Here is a 20,485-nt window from a genome sequence, read left to right on the forward strand (position 1 = left end):
CATAGTGAGGAATTGAGCGCGATCAGCCTATGTCGATTGCAACGTCAATGTTTCCTTCCACCATTTGATGAGCACGACTAGTCACTGTCTGCAATTACGTCTGAAACTGGAAGGTGATGAATCACGGAACTCTCAAAGAGCCGCCGATTTCAGGCGCCTAGCAATTTCCGCCCCAATGACCGACGACCACCCAACATCGGCTGACGATGCTATCGTGCGTCTTCAGTTCAGCTGTAGCTGTGATTTTAACAGAGTATCAGTCGGTCGCCGTCCTGAACCACGAGCCTGGTGAAGCTTACCTGATTACACCATCTGGTCACTGAACGACCTTTCTCCAATGCTTGAAAGCCACGTCGTCTTCACGAGACGTGAGACGAAAGACGAACGACTCACGACAGACTTGCCACACTAAACCGACCTATGATTTGCGGCACGAATTGAAATGTGGTGTATGTATACGCGACCACCAAAATAGACCCTGAGCTGTTGCCGCTTCTCTCGGGCGACTGCCCATGATCTAATCCATATAGAGCGCTCACGGGTCCCGAAGCGAGAACGACACTGCCCGCTCATCAAACTCTCAAACATGTGGCTTTCTCTATTGATTCGCTTCGTAGAAACACGCCAGTACCTCACTGGGCTGAACACTCGTTCGGACGGGAAAGCTTGAGACTCATGGCAAGGTACATCATCTTTCACTCTTTGCCTCCTGCCTCAATGTGTTGGCAGTTGTCAGCACTAGACTACTGGCATCTGAGAAGCTTGGAGATGCAGAGCAACAGCCGCTAACCTACACACGGACCTCGTGTGGGCTCTCCTCACCCCAAGGTGATGAGATCCTCTAGATGACCCCTGCATCGCGGCTCAGCCCTGAAGGCTAGACAGTACCTAAAAGGTGTGGATTGGACAGCAAGGTCCCACTTTGGATCCGCCTGGCGAGGTTATTCCTAGAGCGGTAACCCCTCGAAGCTCAAGCTTGGGGGCCGTACCGGGAATTGCGGCGCGGTCGTGATATGGGGGATATTCCCTCCGTAAGGGTCTCTGCGCTCATTCCTCTTGCACCCTTTACCCTCTCGTTGCTGGAATCCACAGCCAAGATAATCCATTAAGATGGTTCAACAACACGTTGAGGGTCAAGATGGTATGGAGGCTGTCAGTCCAATGATGCACCCACCTCAGAGCCCGCCGCAAAGAACGGTCTCAGCCTTCTCAGAGACGATCGATAATACGCCGCCAATTCCTGTGGAGTACGGACAGAACAGCCATGGTCAATACCAAGACAAGAAATATCAACCTGACGCGTACGCATACTTCTCCGCACCGGAAGCTGTCGAACAACAGCAGTACCCTCACTATGGAGTACCTCCACAGGGACCCGGTTCACCACCACCACAGTATGCTATTGCACAGCCCTACGGCGAGAAGGGTAAACAGGACGTAGCTGCCACCGAGGCCGCGGTGGGCTCCCCGCCTCTGCAAGAAAAGAAGATAGCCGGGATGCGCAAACGCACCTTCTGGATCGTACTTTTTGTCGTTGTAGCGCTCGTTCTCCTGGCCGTTGGCTTAGGTGCAGGACTGGGAATTGGACTGAACAAAAAGGACAAAAAGTACGTACAGTGATCACAGCTGTAATGAGACCAAGAACTAATCTGTGTAGTGATCAAATCATTGCGGACCCATTCTGCAAGGAAAAACCCGATCTGTGCATCGGTGGTGCTTTGGATTCCCGGTACTTTTCAACGAAGGGGGCGTTTAACGGCTCGGGGATTGCTTTGGCGGGAGAGTCCTGGAACAACAACGAGTTCCGACTTTTCACAATCTATTACCAACATTGGACGGGGGAAATCCGATACATGCAGTACACGAAGGATCGCAAGTGGGTTGGAGGCACAAGTAGTGAGACTGTCGCCAAGAACGCGAAGAATGGAACTGCCATCTCAGCAGTTGCCTTCACGTTGAACGAGACCTCATACGTGAGTATGCCTCTGCAAGGCTACTATGAATCTCCTAACTGATGCTTCAGGTCCACATCTATTACGTATCAAAGGATAGCCAGGTCAACCAACGAATTCTTTCCAACGATACCAACCTTTGGGAGAATGGGCCGATCAACGACATGAAGCTCGATGTTTTGGACAACCCCAGCGTCGGTCTACAGGCCTGCTACAAGGGCAGCTTTTACGGTGACTCTGACTACAAGAAGTTTCCCACGGCCAATGGCGAGGAAAACAAAGTCCCCTTCGACGGGGCTACGGGAATCAATCTTTGGTATGCGAGCGATGAGTCCACCTTCCAGCAGTATGTCTGGTACTCGAGCAATGAGAATGCATGGGCCAAGGTCGCCCCTTGGACGAACAAAAACGTCCATGCTGGCGTGGGCTGCTACTCTTGGGGCGCCGGCTCGAACACCTATACCATGATGGTCAACGACAACAACGCGACGGAGATTTGGTGGAAAGATGGTAACAGTACTAGTACCAGCAGCGACAAGCACCCCGTCAATGCGTGGACGAATTCATCTGCGGCGATCCCCAATGTGGACCCTACGACATCCCTGGGCTACACAAACTATCTCTACATGCAGATGGAGGACCGGACAATCAAGGGCTTCAATGTACAGTTTGATGCAGAGAACACCTACCTGAACGATGATCAGTTTACCATCTCGCCTCTTGGCGTAGATGAGCACGCAGTCAGCGGCACCCACTTAACAGCCACAGCGGTAGCTGTAAAGGACGACAAGAACTCGTCGATCACGGTATGGGACAGTCTCTACGTGTTTGTACAGACAGAGGGAGACGACATCACGGCATATGCGAGGCCACTCAAAGGTGGCGAGTGGTCAAAGGCGCTCTTGACCCTGTCAGACGATTAATCATGTCACATCATTCTTCTGTAACCTTTTCGGAGCATTGGGCCTGGAGGCAAAGGTGTCTGGCGCAGTAGTTAATGTTAATGGGCTTCTAGAGAGGCACCAGTTGCTATCTCACATCACCACCCTCCTCTCGTGTGGTTACGAAAACCGGATGCAAGCCATCTTAGAAATTGTATTTTTGCTAATAGCCCCAGAATCACCAAAATCGTCTGTAACCTAGGCTTGAATCTTCATTACCGGTGTGTGTGTGTTACCGCGAGAGGTCGTCCCAACGTTCCTGCCCAAACATTACTTCTTGAAGTACAAGAACGCCACTTTTGTTCATCCTAATCACCAGGCAAGCGAGATGTTCAAGTTGATGCACAACGTGGGTGGAGCTCAACCCCTACTGTAGCCCAGACACTAAGCGCTTCCCTCTGGACAACGCTTTCCCATCCGCAGGCACGTAGCCTACGGTTCCCGTTTGTGTCCCCTCCACCTCGGAATCCCCGCACCGCGCTTCTCCGACAACAGTCCCAAAAGAATCAGCTTCACCGCGCAGCCATTCCTATACCCGCGCTATTTCCATCGGGTTTCCCGTTACACACTAGCTCAGTAAGCAGGCACAGAGCCGCCAGTCAGCCAGAGACGTCATCCGATCCCCGCAAGTCTCCAAACCAAGGCAAAAAGTGTCCACAGAACCCCGGAATCACTCCATCTCCTCGTTGTTCAGGTTGGACAGGGTCCTCGGCGATGCGCGCTGCGTTGATTCCAGCAATTATCCACGAATTGCCGGCGGTCGCGACAACCCTGCGCGGAAGCTTTGTTTCGGCTAGTCGAGTGTGGGGTGGTGGTGACGGTTGGGGAACGGCTTGGTGGTGAGCTTGCGTGTGTGGATCGGGCTTGTTGGGTGGGGTATACATAGAACCATGGCTGCATCTTCGTTGTCGCCGATACAAACAACTTCCTGCGACCGCGTTTCTGGCGTTCCTCTTGCTGTTGGCGTGGATACCTTGAATCTGGTATGCGCGATAGTGTACGTCAATAAAAGCTGATAGACGACTCGACGACACGATGTTCAAAGCACCGCATTTCAATTGGTACGGCCGCGGCTTCAAGCTGCGGGCGGCGATTACAATCGCCTGCCAGATGGCCTTTGTGTTGTTCGGCTACGACCAAGGCGTCTTTGGTGGTGAGTCTTGAACGCATGCGAGGGTTTCCGTCATATAGCTCAAAGCAGATGTGACTGAGTAACACTAGGAATTGTCGGTAATCCCGATTTTCTTGACACCTTCAACCACCCGGCCCCGGGCCTCGAAGGCATCATCGTTTCCATATACAACCTGGGATGCTTTACAGGCTGCATCTTGGCATTCTTCTTCTGTGAGAAGACCGGCCGGCGTTTGGCCATGTGGATAGCCATGTAAGTAAACACCCGGGCAGCGTGCATATGGCTTTCATGCTGAAGAGGGTCTTCTTCTCGTTTGGCTGAAACATACATGGTCTATCTCCCCGCGCTGTCTTGACCTGTTCTGACTTGCACCCGCGTCCTAGGGTCTGGATCATTGTAGGCGCCATACTGCAGACAACTGCGTACTCCGTTCCGCATTTGATGATTGCGCGGTTCATCACGGGAATTGGAACAGGTACGATCTGAGTTGCTATATCCTAGCCACGGATACTCTGCACACAAACCCACTTTTGTGACTCAGCTGACGTTGTCCCCGCGAGTGTAGGCATTGAGACGTCGACGGTGCCCATGTATCAGTCGGAGCTTTGCGAGGCAGAAAGGCGAGGAAGGCTGGTCAGTTCCGAGCCGTTGTTTGTGGGAGTGGGCATCGAAATTGCGGTGAGCCTGGCCTATCCAAAAACACTCGAGTATCTGCTGACATATGGTGCGCAGTATTGGTTTGACTACGGCATGAGTTTCACCTCTGGCAGTATTGCTTGGAGACTACCCATCGCATGTCAAATGATTTTTGCAGTCGTATGTATTTTTTCACACTCATTTCGTCTGTCAGCAGTTCGAATTCCTCATCCGGGCGTCTCTTGTGCTTGAGGGGGCTAACAATGTCTAGTTTGTGATTATTCTCGTTTTCGGTCTCCCGGAGTCGCCGCGCTACCTGTACAAACACGGACGAAGCGAAGAAGCACTCGCGATATTGTGCGATGTATACGATGGTACACCTGACGATCCAAAGATTGCGAAGGAGAATGGCGAGATCCTCGAAGCGTTAAAGGTCGAGCAAGAACATGGAGAGTACAAATGGAGCCAGCTTCTCAAGAGAGACAAAGTGCAAACTGGACGGCGCGTCCTACTTGCCTACGGGATGCAGTTCATGGTAAGTCCCAGCAAGCGGAAGAAGAGCGTCCTTTTCCTCTGCCGTCCATCTTAAGATGTATACTGACTTCGTATCTCCGGACATGACAGAACCAGATGGGCGGAATTAATCTGGTCGTGTACTATATCACATCAGTGTTGCAGCTCAATGTTGGGCTTGATAGGAATCTATCCTTACTCCTAGGAGGCGTCATCAACCTCATGTGAGCGATCATTACCTAAACCAGCTCTGATGCGCAGACTGACGTTGCCACAGGTTCTTCATTGGCTCACTTTTCCCCACGTTTTTCCTAGATCGCATCGGCAGACGGAAGCCAATGATGTGGGGATCGTTTGGCCTCGGTGTTTCCATGATGCTGATATCGATCTTGTTGAGTTTCAAGAACCAAGGAGGTAGTGTCGCCAAGTCAACGGCGTCTGCCAGTGTCGTAAGTCTTATCTGCCGAACGAGAGAAGAATCGCATAGCAAGACGCGTGCTAACCTCCTACTGCTAGACTTTCTTCTTCACCGTAAGCATTGCATTTGCCATACAGTTTATCACAAAACAAACCATGGTACTGATCGGGTGACTAGTACATGCTCATCTTCGGCGCAACAGCTAATTGCATCCCGTGGGTCTATGTACCCGAAATCCTACCGCTCCATGTACGAGCCAAAGGTACTGCTGTAGGCATCTCGGCCAACTGGATCTGGAACTTCTTCGTCGTCATGATCACGCCCACTCTTCTTAACAACCTCGAGTGGAAGGGTTATTTGATATTCATGTGCCTGAACTTTGCGTTCGTGCCGCTCGTGGTATGCAATTCAGCCGGTGGCTATCGTCTTCCGATCTCGCTAACGATCCTAGTACTTCTGCTATCCCGAAACGTCCAATCTTACGCTGGAGGAAATAGACTGGTTGTTTTACGAGGGTAACGTTGTCAAGAGGAGCATAAGGATCGCGAAGGACGGCTGGGAAGAAGGTGTCGGTTGGGGCAGTGGCGCCCATGGGCCGTCACCTGCCATCCTTGAAAGCGGAAGTTTGTCGAGCAAGGAGAAGAAGAATGTAGTGGAGCAGAATGAGAACGGAGCAGATTGAGCAGTCTGGTAGTCAACTTGCTATTCCAAAGGGGTTCACTTTAGACGCCACGGTACAGTCGCAGATGAATACACGTGTATGGTGTACGCCTTGGCCTGCTGCCATGTTGTTACCTATGGTAGCTCGTTTTGGGGCACTGCCATACATCCATAGTGAGGCATCCACCGCAAGGCTTGCTTGCAAACTATACTTAGAGCATTCGAATCCAACCGACAAGTCCATGGAGCCATTGATAGGGTCTCGCGACTAAGCGGCCGGGCAAAAGGTGTTGGGACTATAAAGGCTTATTCTGGTATTCGCGGTGATCCTCCAGCCATGCGCCTGTTGAAGTGCGTGTCGCGTGCTCAAGCAATGCGGCACAGTTACCGTGGGGAAGCAATCGACCGTTACTTCTCCGGATTTATCCGAGGCTGTGAATCACAATGGGTCACGTGTTTCCCCACACGATTCGGGAGCGGCGCGTCGCTAACTCATCGTCGCCACGTCGACCTCGGGCATCGCATCAAAAGCTGCCGACGACAGCTGCCCAGATGCTAGCGACGGCACATGGGCCGGCAATTTGCCGTGATCGCGAGAGGCGATGTCGGGGTGCTCGTGGCCCTCGATGAGAGAATCAGAGATGCGCCTTCTGGAGGCATATCGACGAGAGAATACACCAGTGTAAGAACGTGTATTTGCGCCACAACGGTGCAGATGAAGACGGAACGCCGCACCGAGGTTCCTACCGCGCACGCGCCAGCCCGACTGTCGAGCGACACCCAGTGTCCATTCAGTCTCGCCATACATACCCACCCGGTCATACGATCAGAGCACCACAACTGCGGGATTTCATCAAACACAACACCCAAGATTATGTACTCTGTCTTCTCAATCTACGAGCTTCCCAACACCGCATTTCTGGAACCGATGTGCCTGGAATTGAGGCGTCTGGGAGATACCCATGCACAGTGAATCTTGAGTTCCCTTGAGCCGGAGAGGCGCAACATACGCGAGATCTTAATCATATCACAAGCTCCACACCTTGCCATGTGCATAACGCCTCCCGGTTTACGATTGCTTGTGTCGCGCGTCTCCCTGTGGCGATCTTAGCCAAGTGTGGCGTATCGACCATTCACGGCGCGCTAATCGCAATTTATCCGCTTTTAACCATATCGGCTGGCCCCATGGAGAAGCGACCATTGGCCCCGCCCCCGGGCCCACTAACAATTGAAGCTTTGTTCCTTCCCGGGGATGTGCCCAGCTGTCGGTCGGGGGGCATGTACGCTTCTAGAAACACTCGTAGTGGAAAAAATGCTAGCCTCGCCAGACGGCTCACGGATAAACTCGATTCGTGCCCATGCCTTCTTGGGATGGTTCACGTTCCAGATAGTGGAGTTCCGACCTATATGAAGACATGATCCACCCTCAATGGTGGTCCTCAGCTTCGAACAACCTCTGTTCGCGTTGAACGCTCCCCAGGACTATCAAGACTGTCGGTTGGGCCTGTGAGGTCTTCTGTTACAATGTCTGTCTTCGAAACCACCAAGACCCCAGGCCACTTCAGGGTCGCAGGGAAGGAGTTCGCAAACATCAAATGGTGGCAGAAGAAGAACCTCAGGAACACGTACATGCTGCTTAGTCTGGCCATCCTGACGTCTGCCACCAACGGATATGATGGATCCATGGTCAACGGTCTGTTGTCTCTGAATCAGTTCACCGAGTGTGAGTCTCGCATTTCCAAAGGAATTTCTGGCTTGCTAATTGCCCTGCAGACATGCACAACCCCTCTGGTTCTATCAAGGGTCTGTTCTCCAGCATCATGTCGCTAGGTTCTTTCGTCGCCTTGCCTGCAATTCCTTACATCGCTGATGGGTTGGGCCGAAGATGGGGTATCTGCATTGGTTCCATTATCATGATTTTGGCCGTTGTCCTCCAGAGCGCTTCCGTCAACTTTCAGATGTTTGTGGCCGCTCGATTTTTCCTCGGATTCGGTGTTGCTATTGCTCACGGCTCCGCACCTCTGCTCATCACTGAGTTGTGCCACCCGCAGCACCGTGCTATCTTCACCACGGTGTACAACACAACTTGGTAAGTTGTAACTCCGATATTATTCAATCAACATGCTAACCGACTAAGGTATTTCGGATCCATTGTGGCTGCATGGCTCACATACGGCACCAACAACATCGGCAGCGACTGGGCGTGGCGCATTCCCTCCATTGTCCAAGCCTTGCCTTCAATTCTCCAGATCACTTGTGTCTGGTTCGTTCCTGAATCTCCACGTTGGTATATCTCCAAGGGCCAGAACGAGAAGGCTTTGGCCGTTCTTGCTCACGTCCACGCTGAAGGAGACGCCAACGACGAGATTGTCCAGATGGAGTACGAAGAAATCAGGGAGACCATCGCCATCGAGAAGGAGGCCGAGCAGACCGGATGGCTCGAGATCTTCAAGACCAAAGGCAATCGCCACAGGTTTATCATCCTGATTTCTGCCGGTTTCTTCTCGCAATTCTCCGGCAACGGTCTCGTCTCCTACTACATTTCCGGCGTTCTCGACACTATTGGCATCACGGATCCCGACATGCAACTCAAGATTAACGGAGTTCTCAACATCTGGAACTGTCTCGTTGCCGTCACTATGTGCTTCTTCGTCGACAAGATCGGTCGTCGTCCGCTCTTCCTTGTTTCCACCGCCGGCATGTGCATGTCCTTTGTCATCTGGACCATCCTTTCCGAGCGCTTCGAAGCCACGCACGTCAAGGCCAATGGCAGTGCTGTCGTCTTTATGATCTTCCTCTACTACACGTTCTACAACATCGCCTGGTCTGGTCTCCTTGTCGGTTATACCGTCGAGATTCTGCCCTACTCTATCCGTGCGAAGGCCATGTGCTACATGTTCGCCTGCGTCGATCTCGCACTGTTCTTCAACACCTACATCAACCCCGTAGCGCTCGATGCTATCAAGTGGAAGTACTACATCGTTTACTGCGTCTGGCTCGCGGTTGAGCTTCTCGTTGTTTACTTCTTCTACATCGAGACCAAGAACACGCCCCTTGAGGAGATCGCTCGTCACTTTGATGGTGACGCTGCTTTGATCGGTGGAAATGCAGCAACTGAGAAGGGCCGCATTATCGAGCACGAGATCCACGAGAAGGAGAAGACCGCTGCAGTTACTGAGGAGCGTGTTGGTTCCAGCTAGATTGTGACTTGGTACGTAAGCCAGGGCGGGGACCGTAGAGTAGCATGCATGCAAGAAGCTGTAATTCGATACCTGGTTATCGACTCTCACTGTTTTCAAGTGATCTTTTGCGAGACGCGTTGTGTGAATCAGTAGTAATCCTACTGTCAGAATTCGTCTTTGTGAGCATTCCACACGCAGCGGCACGGCTTAATTCTCTTAGACGTAGTGGTACGGCGCGATCTCCAATCAGCCGATCTTGGCCCGCCGACCACTTTTCCAACCGTCCACGAACCCGGATCTTCGAGAAGACCAGGATCTCAATCATTGCAAGGAAGCAACGTCGAAACACCCTTGCCCTTAATAGGCCCAACGATTTCTCCCATGCAACCAGATATATTACGGGCCCACCATGTTAACAGCTTCATCTTCCACACGATACATTCAAAATCTGCTCCATAACTGCGACGTGCGATCATCTGTTTGTAGTGTTCGAGGTCATTCCATGCTGTCCCGCGACGACCGTTCTATATCTCAGGGCCTCCCCGTCCGGTCGCAAACGCACCTTCATACAGAGCTGTGGCAGCCCTCTCATCTCTTGACACATGGCCGCCCAATCGCGCCCCCTACAAGATGTTCTAGAAACGAGCCGTGTAGTCGGCGCCCTTCCCGCTGGTACCCAGTGCATTAATTAGGACGCTGCAGCATCGGACTTCGACCCCGGTCTTATACCAGCGACGGTATGCAGGTGAAGTGCAGATTGCGGCGCGCTACTGATAGCGCATTGCGCAAACGTGGACGGGTGGCAGATGAGGGCGGATGTCCCAGAAGCAAGTCGATTGGTCGGGTAATGTGAGCGCGTGGCCTTGCATGCATGTCGATGTACGGGTGTAGAGATACACATGCGATATGGGAATCTCGCCCACGGCGAACTCAAAACTGAGGAGGCCGATTTATGGCACGCTCATTATGTGGTATCCGAGTATCGCTCCTTTGGGTTGCTTCTAGAAGGTCGGCTAGGTCGCTTCTTGCAACGATCCTGCGGCTCGTGCATCGTGTTCGAATTTGCTTTCGGTATAAGATAGTATGAGAAGTAACATCCGCTGCATTCACATGATAGCCAAATTGGATGGAATCCGTGGACCACCTTACATCTTGTAGAGCGAGCTGCAGATAATAATCCAGCTCTTTTTGATAGCCATCAAATTGCCTCAGGGGCCGACAATATTCTTGTGTACAACCTTCACTGACGTCCTTACCCATAAAGCGATCCTCAATCCATTGCAGCCAGATTAGCTGCACAGTGTTCAGAACAGGAACATGCGCTGCGCCTTCAAGCAATGCATATCGTATCTGGCTCTTCGGGAACAAGACACATGTCTCGCTGACAGCTTTCGAAACGGCGTCGGCAGGAACAGCCCGATCACCGGTTCCTTGCACTACAAGCATTGGACTAGAGGTCAGCTTGCGGCTTGGATCGCTGACATTGCTAGACGCGCGGAGATACCAATTATTATCCCAATCGGGGTTTATGAGCCCTCCGGCATGCGGAAACAGCTCGCCGTTGACTGCATTGCAACCTGACAGGTCTTCAAGTAGATTGAGCCTTTTCACACCATTGGGCTCGAACCACTCGGAGTAGATGAAGGACGGAATGATGCTGCTGATACCATGCGCGATCCGAGGTGCCACAGAAACTCCCCCTGTCGCCTTGATGTTCTCGTAGTTGTTGTGGTCAGGGCTTCCAGCCACCGTCCCCAAGAATCCCTCAACAGGCGTAATTGACTGGCGACACGCTGGTGTGCGTGATGAATTTCAATAGCGAATGAACATATGTCGGGGAGTCACCGATGTAGGAGCGCCGTGACCACGTTACGAAAATCATGGTGTCTCATGTAATGATATGGTCGCTGTTCTGAGCAAGGCAGCTACTGCAGGTGATGAGGCAAAGGCTTCCAGGGTTTGACGCGTGTTAGGTCGCTCGCGACCACATGAATACCGCCGATACAACATTAGCTAGATAAAATAGAATCGTATAGTTACTATAGGATTCTGTGCGTTAAGATGACACTGGTGAAGAGACATTTGTGGACGATGCTGGAGCAACAAGAATGTATTTCGGTGTATGTTCGTCCCCTTCGTTATTTGACAAAGAACTGAAGGTCGCCTCCTCGGAGTCCGTGACGCATGCAGATCCTCGGGGGATCCGTGGGAGCCATTGAATTTGATGTTTGCTGATGAAAGGTCGAAAATATCTGAAGCGCAATGTGCGCACTCAACGAGCTCGGCAATGTGCACAGCGGAAGGTGCGATGCGCCGCCACCCCACCTGCCGTCTACGATACCGATAGCTCACCATCCATGTCCTTGTCCAAGCTTGTTGCCAGAGTCGCCTGAGCTGATGCCCACCCCCATCCTCGCACATCTCTTCATCGTCATCATCTTCCTCTTCGTTGTGGTCCACACCTACTCATCACAATGGTCTATTTCCTATCAGGGAGCAAATTTCTAGTATAGCTGCAAAATAACGAGGAATCTTGCGTGTCACCCAAGCCTAAGACAGACCTGGATCCACGCTGCATAGTCTCACTGCGACTGATGTGGATGGTAGATGCTGGCCACGCTTTCAGTTCGTCCCACTCATTCGAGAGCTGGCTCCAGATACGATCGGCGGTCCCTGTTCAAAGCATTACCATCTATTGTAGAACAAGCTCGCAGTTAAATGAAGTTCCGTGATACGCACGACCGAGCCAAGTTTCTAAGAACCATCGGAGAGGCGCCAGCCTCATGATGGCTAGCCAGACCAGTAGTAGCGCCGGAGCTATGGGATCACTGGCTTTCATAGCATCAAAGGACCTTGCATCTAGAATGGTAGGCTTTTAGGTATGTTGAACCCACCGTCGAGGCTGGCCGTCACATAACTTGACATCAGCTGCTGGGTGATGCTGGGCTCAGTGAAGCTGATGCGATCAATGCTGCAACCAGTGGTCCCGCTCCATGGTATCGGCATTTCGATTGTGGAGTCATTGCTCCGGGAAATCGCGCCGATATATTGGTGCTCAATAGCAATTCGCTAGATAATATCAACAATACCATGGACATCTCGCGCGCCTGGGTCTAGGGGATTGAGCACAAGAATGTTACGAAGACCCGGAATGCTTGGGCAGATCAGGCGTGATCAAATCAGACTGTTAACAAAAGCGCGCCATCATGCGTGTGAAGTATGTGTCAGAGTATCATCTTTGTACTCCAGGTTTTACAGCTTAGTACATGGGTCATCTTCAGTATAGCTGCAGAGGATGTATCAGTTATGTATTTTCATCGGCTTCATCCATTGACCTTTTTTTTTTATATCTTGCGTTATTGGTTGGCATGCTATCCCAAACGTTATCAAACCTTAGTTTCCGTCGATATCTCCAATCTTGATATTTATTCGACATTTCTTCAATGTTACTCGATTTTTGCAAGACAATTTGATACAAGACTTGCTGTGTCGGGCTGAATTACACAGCCACGAAAGCAAACACAAATGGCTCATATCCTACATCTGACAATTGACTTCAAACACACAACAAGGAGCAATTAACTACGACGGCCAGGTCTACCACTGGCGCCGTAGGGATCATGGCGACGGCTGAGACCAGCAGCACCGAGATTGATGCGCCAGCGGTTGGGGTTCTCCTTATTCTCCCGGTTCACCGTTGGTACGTGATTGGCCCAAGCTGAACGGGAAAAAGCCGGAGCTGGATTCGGTCTCAGCACAGCTGAGATGGGCTGCTGGACTTGCTTTTGAGTAGGTTTTTGGGGTTGGACCTTCGAAAGTGTTGCATTTGCGTTTACATATGGTTCCATGCGGGTCACTTGAGGCACATCAGGCCGAGCGTTCTTCTGGTTTGCAAAAGCAACAGCCTTGAGATTGCTCTTGGGATTAATTACTTTCAGTGTTGACTCGGTGGGCGGCAGGCGACGGATCGGCGTGGATGCGGGCTGGAGTCGGGGACGCTTGGAGTTGGACTGCTCAATTTTGTCGGAGGGCTCTTGGGTTGGCGATGCGTCGCGCTTCCGCTTGCTGGAAATTTGTGCCACAAGAGCCAAAAGATGGTCACTCTTCGGTGTCGCAGTATCCAGACGACTAGATATAGACATGGATGCCTTGCCAGCATTGGAGGACGAGAGGGTACCGTAAGGGGTTGAGAAGTGCGAAGAGGACGGGGTAGTTCGCTTTTCGAATTTTGGGCGTTTGTATGATGATTTCGAAGGTGAGTGAGACTTGTGACCTTCATCCGATGCCTGGCATATGCTTCGCTTCCGAGTCCTGCCATGGCCTTCTTCCTTGGTCGGGGAGTGGGGACCCTTCATTGAAATAGACGATGTACTTGCTCTTAAGGTAGTGCGATCATCGGGCGTCTGCTGCGTCGATATCGTGGCGCTGTTATATTGGGTTGCTGCATCTGGATGGGTCGTGGTACGTACAATTTGAGGTATGGCTCGGCGGGGGTGTCCCGAATTTGGAAGTCCGAAGTCAGTGAAGACGTCATGCGAGTATGTTCCATCTATCTCCTTGAGCGGGAACTGGTCTATTGGCCATCCGTTCTCGAACAGCTTAGGGCGATCCCTTTGCACGTCTTCATAGAGACCGGCAGATGGCGAACTGCAGTAAGATGGGATTTTCTTTTGCTCCATGGCTATCATGTTGATTGTCGCGGGCTGGGGTAAGTTCTTCGAGGGGGTACGAATATGAGAGGTGACTTGGGCCCGAATGGCGCTGGCCACTGCCGTGCTCTTGATTTCGTCGTAAACAACGTTATGGATCATGGGTGTGAAGCTTCCATAACGCTCGACGCTGCCGGCTCTGTCAATGTTGGCACGAAGCGCTTTGAACTGTTGCGAATGGACTACTCTGGCCTTCGATGGCTCTGCGAATACTCGGATGCCATTATCGCGCTCGATTGAAAGCTTGTTCAGCTTAGAAGCTGTGATGCTAGCCTTTGCTTTTGTTTTGAGGATATTGGCCTCCCGGATTTCAAAATCCATGATTTGGAAACCGCTGTCTTGGGTCTTTGTTTGGGTATCAAAGTATGGGCCATTTGAGGCAAGAAAAGGCTTGCCGTACCAGACCTCTGACTGATCCACATAATCGACTGATCCGATGGTTCGCAGAATTTTGCGCGATTCAACTTTATTCGGCTCCTTGCCGAAAACTTTCTCGTACATCAAAGGGCTTGTGATCATTTTGGTCTGAACAGCGGTGCTATGATAGACAACCTTGCGCGGCACATTAGGAAAATAGTCGTGATACTCATTGTTGTCGATACCGTCAGAGTCTTCGGACTCCATGTGTTTCCACCAATGTGTCCCATCGGTCGTATCGCGATAGTCCTCAGCTCGGCCATCTACGGTGTCCCTCCATCCTTTCACAGCTTCTCGTAATTCGGCGTTGGGATCTGATACCGCTGGTGGAGGCTGTAGGTCATCACAGATGCAGGGATCCGTGGCGTTCTTTGCACGAATTACTGCAAATGGACGAGCAATTTTGTGGCGGATCTTTCCAACCTGCTTCTTGTTCTCTTGCTCCCTCATGACGAGTGATATGTAGGCTTTCTTCGTTCGAATCTTCCAGTCCAGCTCGGTCACTGAATCAAACATACCGTCGCTCGCTTTCTTGGCCTTCTCAATGGAGTGCTCATACGACTTGATCGAGTTGCGAAGTTGATTTAGATTCCAATCCTGATAGTACTCACGGAAAGGAATTGATTCGAGGATTTGCTTGACTTGAGTGTCGGACATGGCATTTGAAGAGGGGCTCGAAGCTGTGAGTGACGCTGAGGCAAATGATGTGGAGACCAGCGTAGATTCGGGTATCTGCTGATCAACAGGATTTTGAGAGGCTCTGGCAGAATCCGCAGTCGTAGCAATAGGTTCTTGTGATGTTGCTGTAGACTCTTGAGGGATAGCAGCAAGCTCTTGGGAGGTCTCCGTGGTCTCGTTCCCGGCAGTGTTGATATAATCGTCAGTTTCAAAGTCAGCGACTGAGCCAATATAGTCATCCCCAGCATAGATTTCGTCGCGTGTTAGACTAGCGGGGCCAGCAGTGGCAACAGCTCCCTCAGTCTGCGTTGAAGTGGACGTAGTTAATGGAGCTTGTGCACATATGGTGGAGTTACTAGTAGCTTCCATGGCGACGAAGCCGCAGAACGTCGAGGTGGTCTCGCTGATGACGACAGCATCACGGGTGTCGGGCTCGGATATGTCGACCATGATGTTCTTGTCGATGCTTGCTGGGACCAGCGAGCCGGTGATGGTGGTGGCGCTAAATGCCGTCTCACGAAGTCGACGCTGGCAATCTGGGCTGCGGTGGATTGATCGCTATTGGCAGTCGGGAGATACAGAGAGGAATGTTTAAAGTAACAGATGTTGGTGTTATTCGTAGTTCGAAAGCGTACGGTTGATCGAAGGATGCTGGGTGCGAGAAGTTCTGGAGGTCCGTTCAAGAAGAGCGGCGAAAAGGCGGCGGCTGAGAGCAACGTGCAAATAGCTAGCGCGTAACAGGTGAAGTCGCGGGAAGTTCATTTCTTCTATTGTGCGTGGTGAAGTGAAGACGCAAGTGCACGTGCCATCGTGTGCCTGCCAAATACATCGTTGCCCACGCGAGCGGTCAGGTCGCGATACTCCCGATGGCGGAGACGACGTGCGTTTGCGCGCTCCAGTCTCGACTTGCTTCTGTTATGATCTGTAAATCACTCGTGCCCCGCTTGTCAGGTACCACAGTCCTAAGGCGGGACACGTGAACGTCCACCGTCCGTTTGCTTCAGTGAAATCTAGGCTTTGAGTGGTCTCAGAAAGTATACACCCGCATCTGAATGTAGAGAACCGGCTCGAATATTGTGGGGATAAGAAGTTACAGAAACTTATGTTCTGGGCAATAGCAACAGAACGATCTCAGAGACCTATGCTATCTGCTGGATCGGTTCAAGATCGCTGCATCATTGCACTAGAGTACTAGAACACTGAAGGGTGAATACTTTGGAGGGGAATGAATAAGCTGGCCGCTGTTTTTGTACTGACTGTACGGAGAACCACCTTTAGAGCAAGCACTACAGATCACTCATCGTTTCCGTAGCGCTCTGGTAGAGTAACAGATTGGAGAAGACCAAGTCTCAATAATTGAAGCAGGCTTGCTTCCCAAATGGCTCCCACGCTGAAGGAAGACCACGACTATTGTGACTTGCGTGTTCATGTGCCACGAACTTCACGCTGTAGCTCTTGGCATTTGCCGGCTGCGTTCGCTTCGCTGGTGCTTCGCAAATCATAGCTTACACCTTTTGCTGATAATAATTGCAACTGGAGCGCAGCTTGGCTTGATATTGCAGTGCAAGAATGGATAGCATGACATAGGTGAAGCAACTGCAAAGACGCTGTGACGTCGATTATAACTTGGACGAGTAGATTACTTCCGGAATGTACCGTATCCTACAAATCCGCTATCTCATATGCCGCCTTTCAAGTAGTAGTCCAAACCGTAGCCAAGCCACTTGCACTGATCAACATCTACATAGGGTCCACTTCTGCTGGGATAATCCAGCATCCGTACTTCCTTCCCTATCTTAGTCACCTCATCCCACGGTCCTGTTTGCTTGATCGAATCAGCTACCTTGTCGTATCCTCTCACTCTTAGATAGTCTGTATCTGGGTTTGGATTTCCGTTCTTAGTGAAGCTCGCAAAGTAGCTGGTCGTCAACTGCGTGTAATACAAATCCGCAGGCTCGCGTATCTTGGAAAGAGTACCAAAGACGAAGGGCACATCGGCGCCATGGAACCGGAAATACGGGTTGTTTGGATTGTTGTTCGCAGGACCGCCAAGGTTGTTGGGGTCGTAGCCACCTGCGGTTCGTTCCATCTGGTAAAAGTAGGCTTTCTGGAAAGCGTGGGTTGATGTACCAGCATAGACAGTGGCTTGGTCGATACAGCGGAATGTTTTGTCGGTGGCTACGCGCTGAGAGACATTGAACGAGTCCAACGTGAGATTCCCGGTGTCATAGTAAGGGAAGAGTTGCGAGTCGATGATTCTCTGCGCCCATGTCGAGTTGATGCCTAGTGCGACTTGCAAACCTTGAGAGTGATTCGAAACAGGAGACTTTGGGTACGTAGAGAAGGAGCTACCGTCGTTACGTGTTACGCCGAAAATCACGGGAACATGTGCGGTGCTGTCGTTGCGTGTCGCGAGGATGAGCTTGGGCGTGTTGACATATTTTCCATCTTGGACCACATATCTTGCAACTGTGGGTAGTGATACGAGTTTCAGTGGATCAACTTGCTTGAGGCATGCGATCTGAGCCGAGAGCTCGGTATCGTTGCATCCGGAAGCTGAAAAGATCTGCTGACCTGCGACGGCATACGACTGATTGATCGTGTAGTATGTCGAGTACGTCGTTCCGTAATCACCGCGGAGTCCTAGTGTTACCCCGCCTCCCAAATTAGATACTGCAACTGCTCCCTGATATTTGCCGATCGCCTTCGGGGAGCCCAGGAGTGCACGAACTGAACCTGCCCCGGCAGACCCACCGATGATGGTGATCTGTCCGGGATCACCTCCAAAAGAAGCGATGTTGGCACGTACCCAGTCGAGAGCCACGACCTGATCAGCGATGCCAAAGTTCCCAGAGATATCGGTGCCTGGGATGGCGAGGAAACCTAGAGTCGAGAGTCGATAGTTGATCGAAACAACCACAAGATCTTCCTTGCTGGCAAGATTGCCACCGTCTGTCAAAGGGTCCGCGCCCGTGCCGCCAGTGAAGCCGCCACCATGGATCCAAAACATGACTGGACGCAGACTCTTCTTCGAGCCAGACTTGGGAATGTACGGAGTCTGAATGTTCAGGAAGAGACAGTCCTCACTCCCGGAGCTTCCTTGCGCACATTGCGAGCCGTATGCGGTAGCTTGGATGGTCTGTCCCTTTTTCGAGTACTGAGAGGAATATGTCCACCGCTGTGGCTTGTCGGCATACGGAATACCCAAGAAGCGGAACGACTTTTGATTGCGATAGCCTACGAACGTGTTGCCCCCGGAAGCCACAGCAATCTGGCTTCCATCTACCGGACCAGCTTTTGAGGAGCCATTGTTGGCAGACTGTGTGCAGAGTACAGGGAGCCGTTTTCGTGAATCCTTCGATGTGGATTTGTAGCTGAGTTGATGGTTGATGGAGACGATCCCATTCTCGATGTAAAAACCGCTTGCAGTGTCGAAATATTCAGCGTAGTCCTGATAGGAAAGCGCATAAGTGAAATCTGAATGATACTTCTGCAGTGTCGCTTTGGGAAGAAGCTTCTCGTTCACCGAAGCGCATGCAGCCGCAGCACTTGCTTGAGAGACCGGATCGAGAAGGAGCGCTCCTACATGGTTCTGATCGTCGGATGCATTGAGGTTGTTCTGGTAGACGAGCGTCAATGAAGTCTTCGCGTTGGAGACATCAACATTTTCTCGAGACTGGATCGATCGAGAATGGGCGAACGCAGTAAAGCCAGCAACGAGAGCAACCGCTGTAGACAAGATGGCCATCGTGAGAGAGCCTCCTATAGTGGGAGGTTCTTCGGAAGAAGACTTGGCAGACCCAGGGGATCGTGACATTTGACAAACCAATCGCATAGGGTTTTTATAGGTCTAATGCTTGAACAAAATTTCCGGTAACCCGGTGTGGTGCTGCTCGATCGAAGTACGCTAGTCAAAGTAAGCTACTATTTAGATGAAAAGGCGGGAAACAAGCCTTCTGGAGTGTCCGCTCTCCCCGGACCATAACGAAGATCCCTCCTCGGCAATGAGATGTAAAGCCATAATTCCATTGGTTCTCCGAGACATGGGCTTTCAATATCTCTATCTACCACAGTGTGCTTACACAGCTCATCACGTCTTCTTTAATGTAATGTTGTTGCTAAAATAGTCTCCATCAAAGTACCGATCATAGGCATTGAACCAAAATACAAACATAAGTTGGAGTATCACGACGTCCCGCGGACCTGGGCGTAGGGTGCTAGGTTCGCAATCGTTGAGGGGTCGAGCACTTTAGCCGTTTAGGCATATTGCAATAAACCCCGGCTAACGGCCCTTCGCGATCTCGGTAGCGCGTCGTCGATGATGCGTCGTCCGATTGTGGAATAATCCCAAGGGATATTTAGTATCGTAATCATGGGACCATTTACCCAGTCTTTCCATAATTGACGAACGTTGCGACTTCCTTCAACAGCCACACGGTGTTGCCAAATCAAGCCCACATATGACCCTTGACCTACGCGACGTTGCAGAGTTCTAGATGTGCTTGGGATAGGAGAATGTATCTCTTGTGATTAGTGATCTTGGATTAGAACGCGTAAAACAACAATTACATTTACACGAGAAGAGCTACAGCGAAGTACTACACGCGATGGAGAATTGCATTCGCATGTAATCAGTAGAACGTAGATTGAGTAACAGCATTTCGAATGTCCGACTCCGCCATCAACAGGTTTGGGTACCCTTCCCTAGCCGCCATGCGCGCCTCTGGTTCTTGAACCGCCCACAGTGCACACGTAAGATGGCGATCATTGACTAGATGGTTTGGTGGCAAGAAAGAGAAGAACTTCTGATCAGCGCGTGCATACGACAGAAGGCCCGTTGACTCTGGTGCGCAACGCTCCATAACCTTGTCCGACATGAGCATGCACAGCGCGAACAAATTTTCAGGATTGTGCTGGAAGGGCAATGGAAACTTGATCTCAACATGTACCACTTGCTCCACTGTACTGGCATCCTTTATTCCGGGTGGGAGCTGGGACGGATTAGGAAGACTGTACTTGATCAAGTAATCAATTTCAGTGTTCATCTGCACGGTATCCTCCGCTGGAGAAAGTGATCCCTTTGTTGACCCTCCAGGCTGGGCCCAGCCAGTTGAAGAGCGAGTTCGTGGATGTCCACGGCGTCTGCGTATCCAAACGTCCTGCTAGCAAGTTTAGCGGTGTAATGGTGCGGTTGGAAGTGCGGTTGCGATTGCCCGTGATGGCCTTGGGGCGATGATATGGTTGTCC

General features: G+C 51.3%; 6 protein-coding genes across 6 annotated transcripts; 3 read left to right on the top strand and 3 right to left on the bottom strand.

Moving 5' to 3' along the window:
• Positions 1-1,057: 1,057 nt before the first annotated feature.
• Positions 1,058-3,039, top strand: CC84DRAFT_1156288 (uncharacterized protein). The gene is made up of 3 exons (XM_018176969.1): positions 1,058-1,607; positions 1,658-1,973; positions 2,024-3,039. Exons 1-3 carry the CDS (start codon positions 1,111-1,113, stop codon positions 2,873-2,875), a joined length of 1,665 nt encoding a protein of 554 aa, XP_018030561.1. The 5' UTR covers positions 1,058-1,110; the 3' UTR covers positions 2,876-3,039.
• An 889-nt stretch (positions 3,040-3,928) lies between these two features.
• Positions 3,929-6,938, top strand: CC84DRAFT_1190913 (putative Myo-inositol transporter 1; the record flags this gene model as incomplete). The annotated part of the gene is made up of 11 exons (XM_018181151.1): positions 3,929-4,046; positions 4,115-4,277; positions 4,409-4,500; positions 4,591-4,703; positions 4,758-4,841; positions 4,933-5,196; positions 5,286-5,398; positions 5,452-5,623; positions 5,770-5,991; positions 6,044-6,158; positions 6,850-6,938. The coding sequence occupies 11 exons, from the start codon at positions 3,929-3,931 to the stop codon at positions 6,936-6,938; spliced, it is 1,545 nt and encodes a 514-aa protein (XP_018030562.1).
• A 911-nt stretch (positions 6,939-7,849) lies between these two features.
• Positions 7,850-9,648, top strand: CC84DRAFT_363250 (general substrate transporter). The gene is made up of 2 exons (XM_018185920.1): positions 7,850-8,341; positions 8,390-9,648. The coding sequence occupies exons 1-2, from the start codon at positions 8,028-8,030 to the stop codon at positions 9,450-9,452; spliced, it is 1,377 nt and encodes a 458-aa protein (XP_018030563.1). The 5' UTR covers positions 7,850-8,027; the 3' UTR covers positions 9,453-9,648.
• Positions 9,649-10,688: 1,040 nt separating this feature from the next.
• On the bottom strand, positions 10,689-11,111 carry CC84DRAFT_1048095 (uncharacterized protein; the record flags this gene model as incomplete). Its single annotated transcript, XM_018173435.1, has 1 exon — positions 10,689-11,111. A coding segment is annotated over one exon (423 nt), but the record flags the coding sequence as incomplete, so codon positions are not given.
• Positions 11,112-12,750: 1,639 nt separating this feature from the next.
• On the bottom strand, positions 12,751-15,780 carry CC84DRAFT_1263887 (uncharacterized protein). Its single transcript, XM_018185266.1, has one exon. The coding sequence runs from the start codon at positions 15,686-15,688 to the stop codon at positions 13,013-13,015; it is 2,676 nt and encodes an 891-aa protein (XP_018030565.1). The 5' UTR covers positions 15,689-15,780; the 3' UTR covers positions 12,751-13,012.
• A 1,136-nt stretch (positions 15,781-16,916) lies between these two features.
• CC84DRAFT_1180992 (alpha/beta-hydrolase) lies at positions 16,917-18,986 on the bottom strand (the record flags this gene model as incomplete). The annotated part of the gene is made up of 1 exon (XM_018180522.1): positions 16,917-18,986. The coding sequence occupies one exon, from the start codon at positions 18,984-18,986 to the stop codon at positions 16,917-16,919; it is 2,070 nt and encodes a 689-aa protein (XP_018030566.1).
• Between the last annotated feature and the right edge of the window lie 1,499 nt (positions 18,987-20,485).

The sequence above is a fragment of the Paraphaeosphaeria sporulosa genome (assembly GCF_001642045.1).
Source record: "Paraphaeosphaeria sporulosa strain AP3s5-JAC2a unplaced genomic scaffold CC84scaffold_13, whole genome shotgun sequence".
NCBI lineage: Eukaryota > Fungi > Ascomycota > Dothideomycetes > Pleosporales > Didymosphaeriaceae > Paraphaeosphaeria > Paraphaeosphaeria sporulosa.

Bases quoted from the DNA above. Each gene is read 5' to 3' on its own strand.
- CC84DRAFT_1156288 (XM_018176969.1), top strand. From the start codon at position 1,111: ATGGTTCAACAACACGTTGAGGGTCAAGATGGTATGGAGGCTGTCAGT. The intron at 1,608-1,657 runs GTACGTACAGTG...TAATCTGTGTAG, and splicing joins CTGAACAAAAAGGACAAAAA to TGATCAAATCATTGCGGACC. The intron at 1,974-2,023 runs GTGAGTATGCCT...CTGATGCTTCAG, and splicing joins CGTTGAACGAGACCTCATAC to GTCCACATCTATTACGTATC.
- CC84DRAFT_363250 (XM_018185920.1), top strand. From the start codon at position 8,028: ATGCACAACCCCTCTGGTTCTATCAAGGGTCTGTTCTCCAGCATCATG. The intron at 8,342-8,389 runs GTAAGTTGTAAC...TAACCGACTAAG, and splicing joins ACGGTGTACAACACAACTTG to GTATTTCGGATCCATTGTGG.
- CC84DRAFT_1263887 (XM_018185266.1), bottom strand. From the start codon at position 15,688: ATGGTCGACATATCCGAGCCCGACACCCGTGATGCTGTCGTCATCAGC.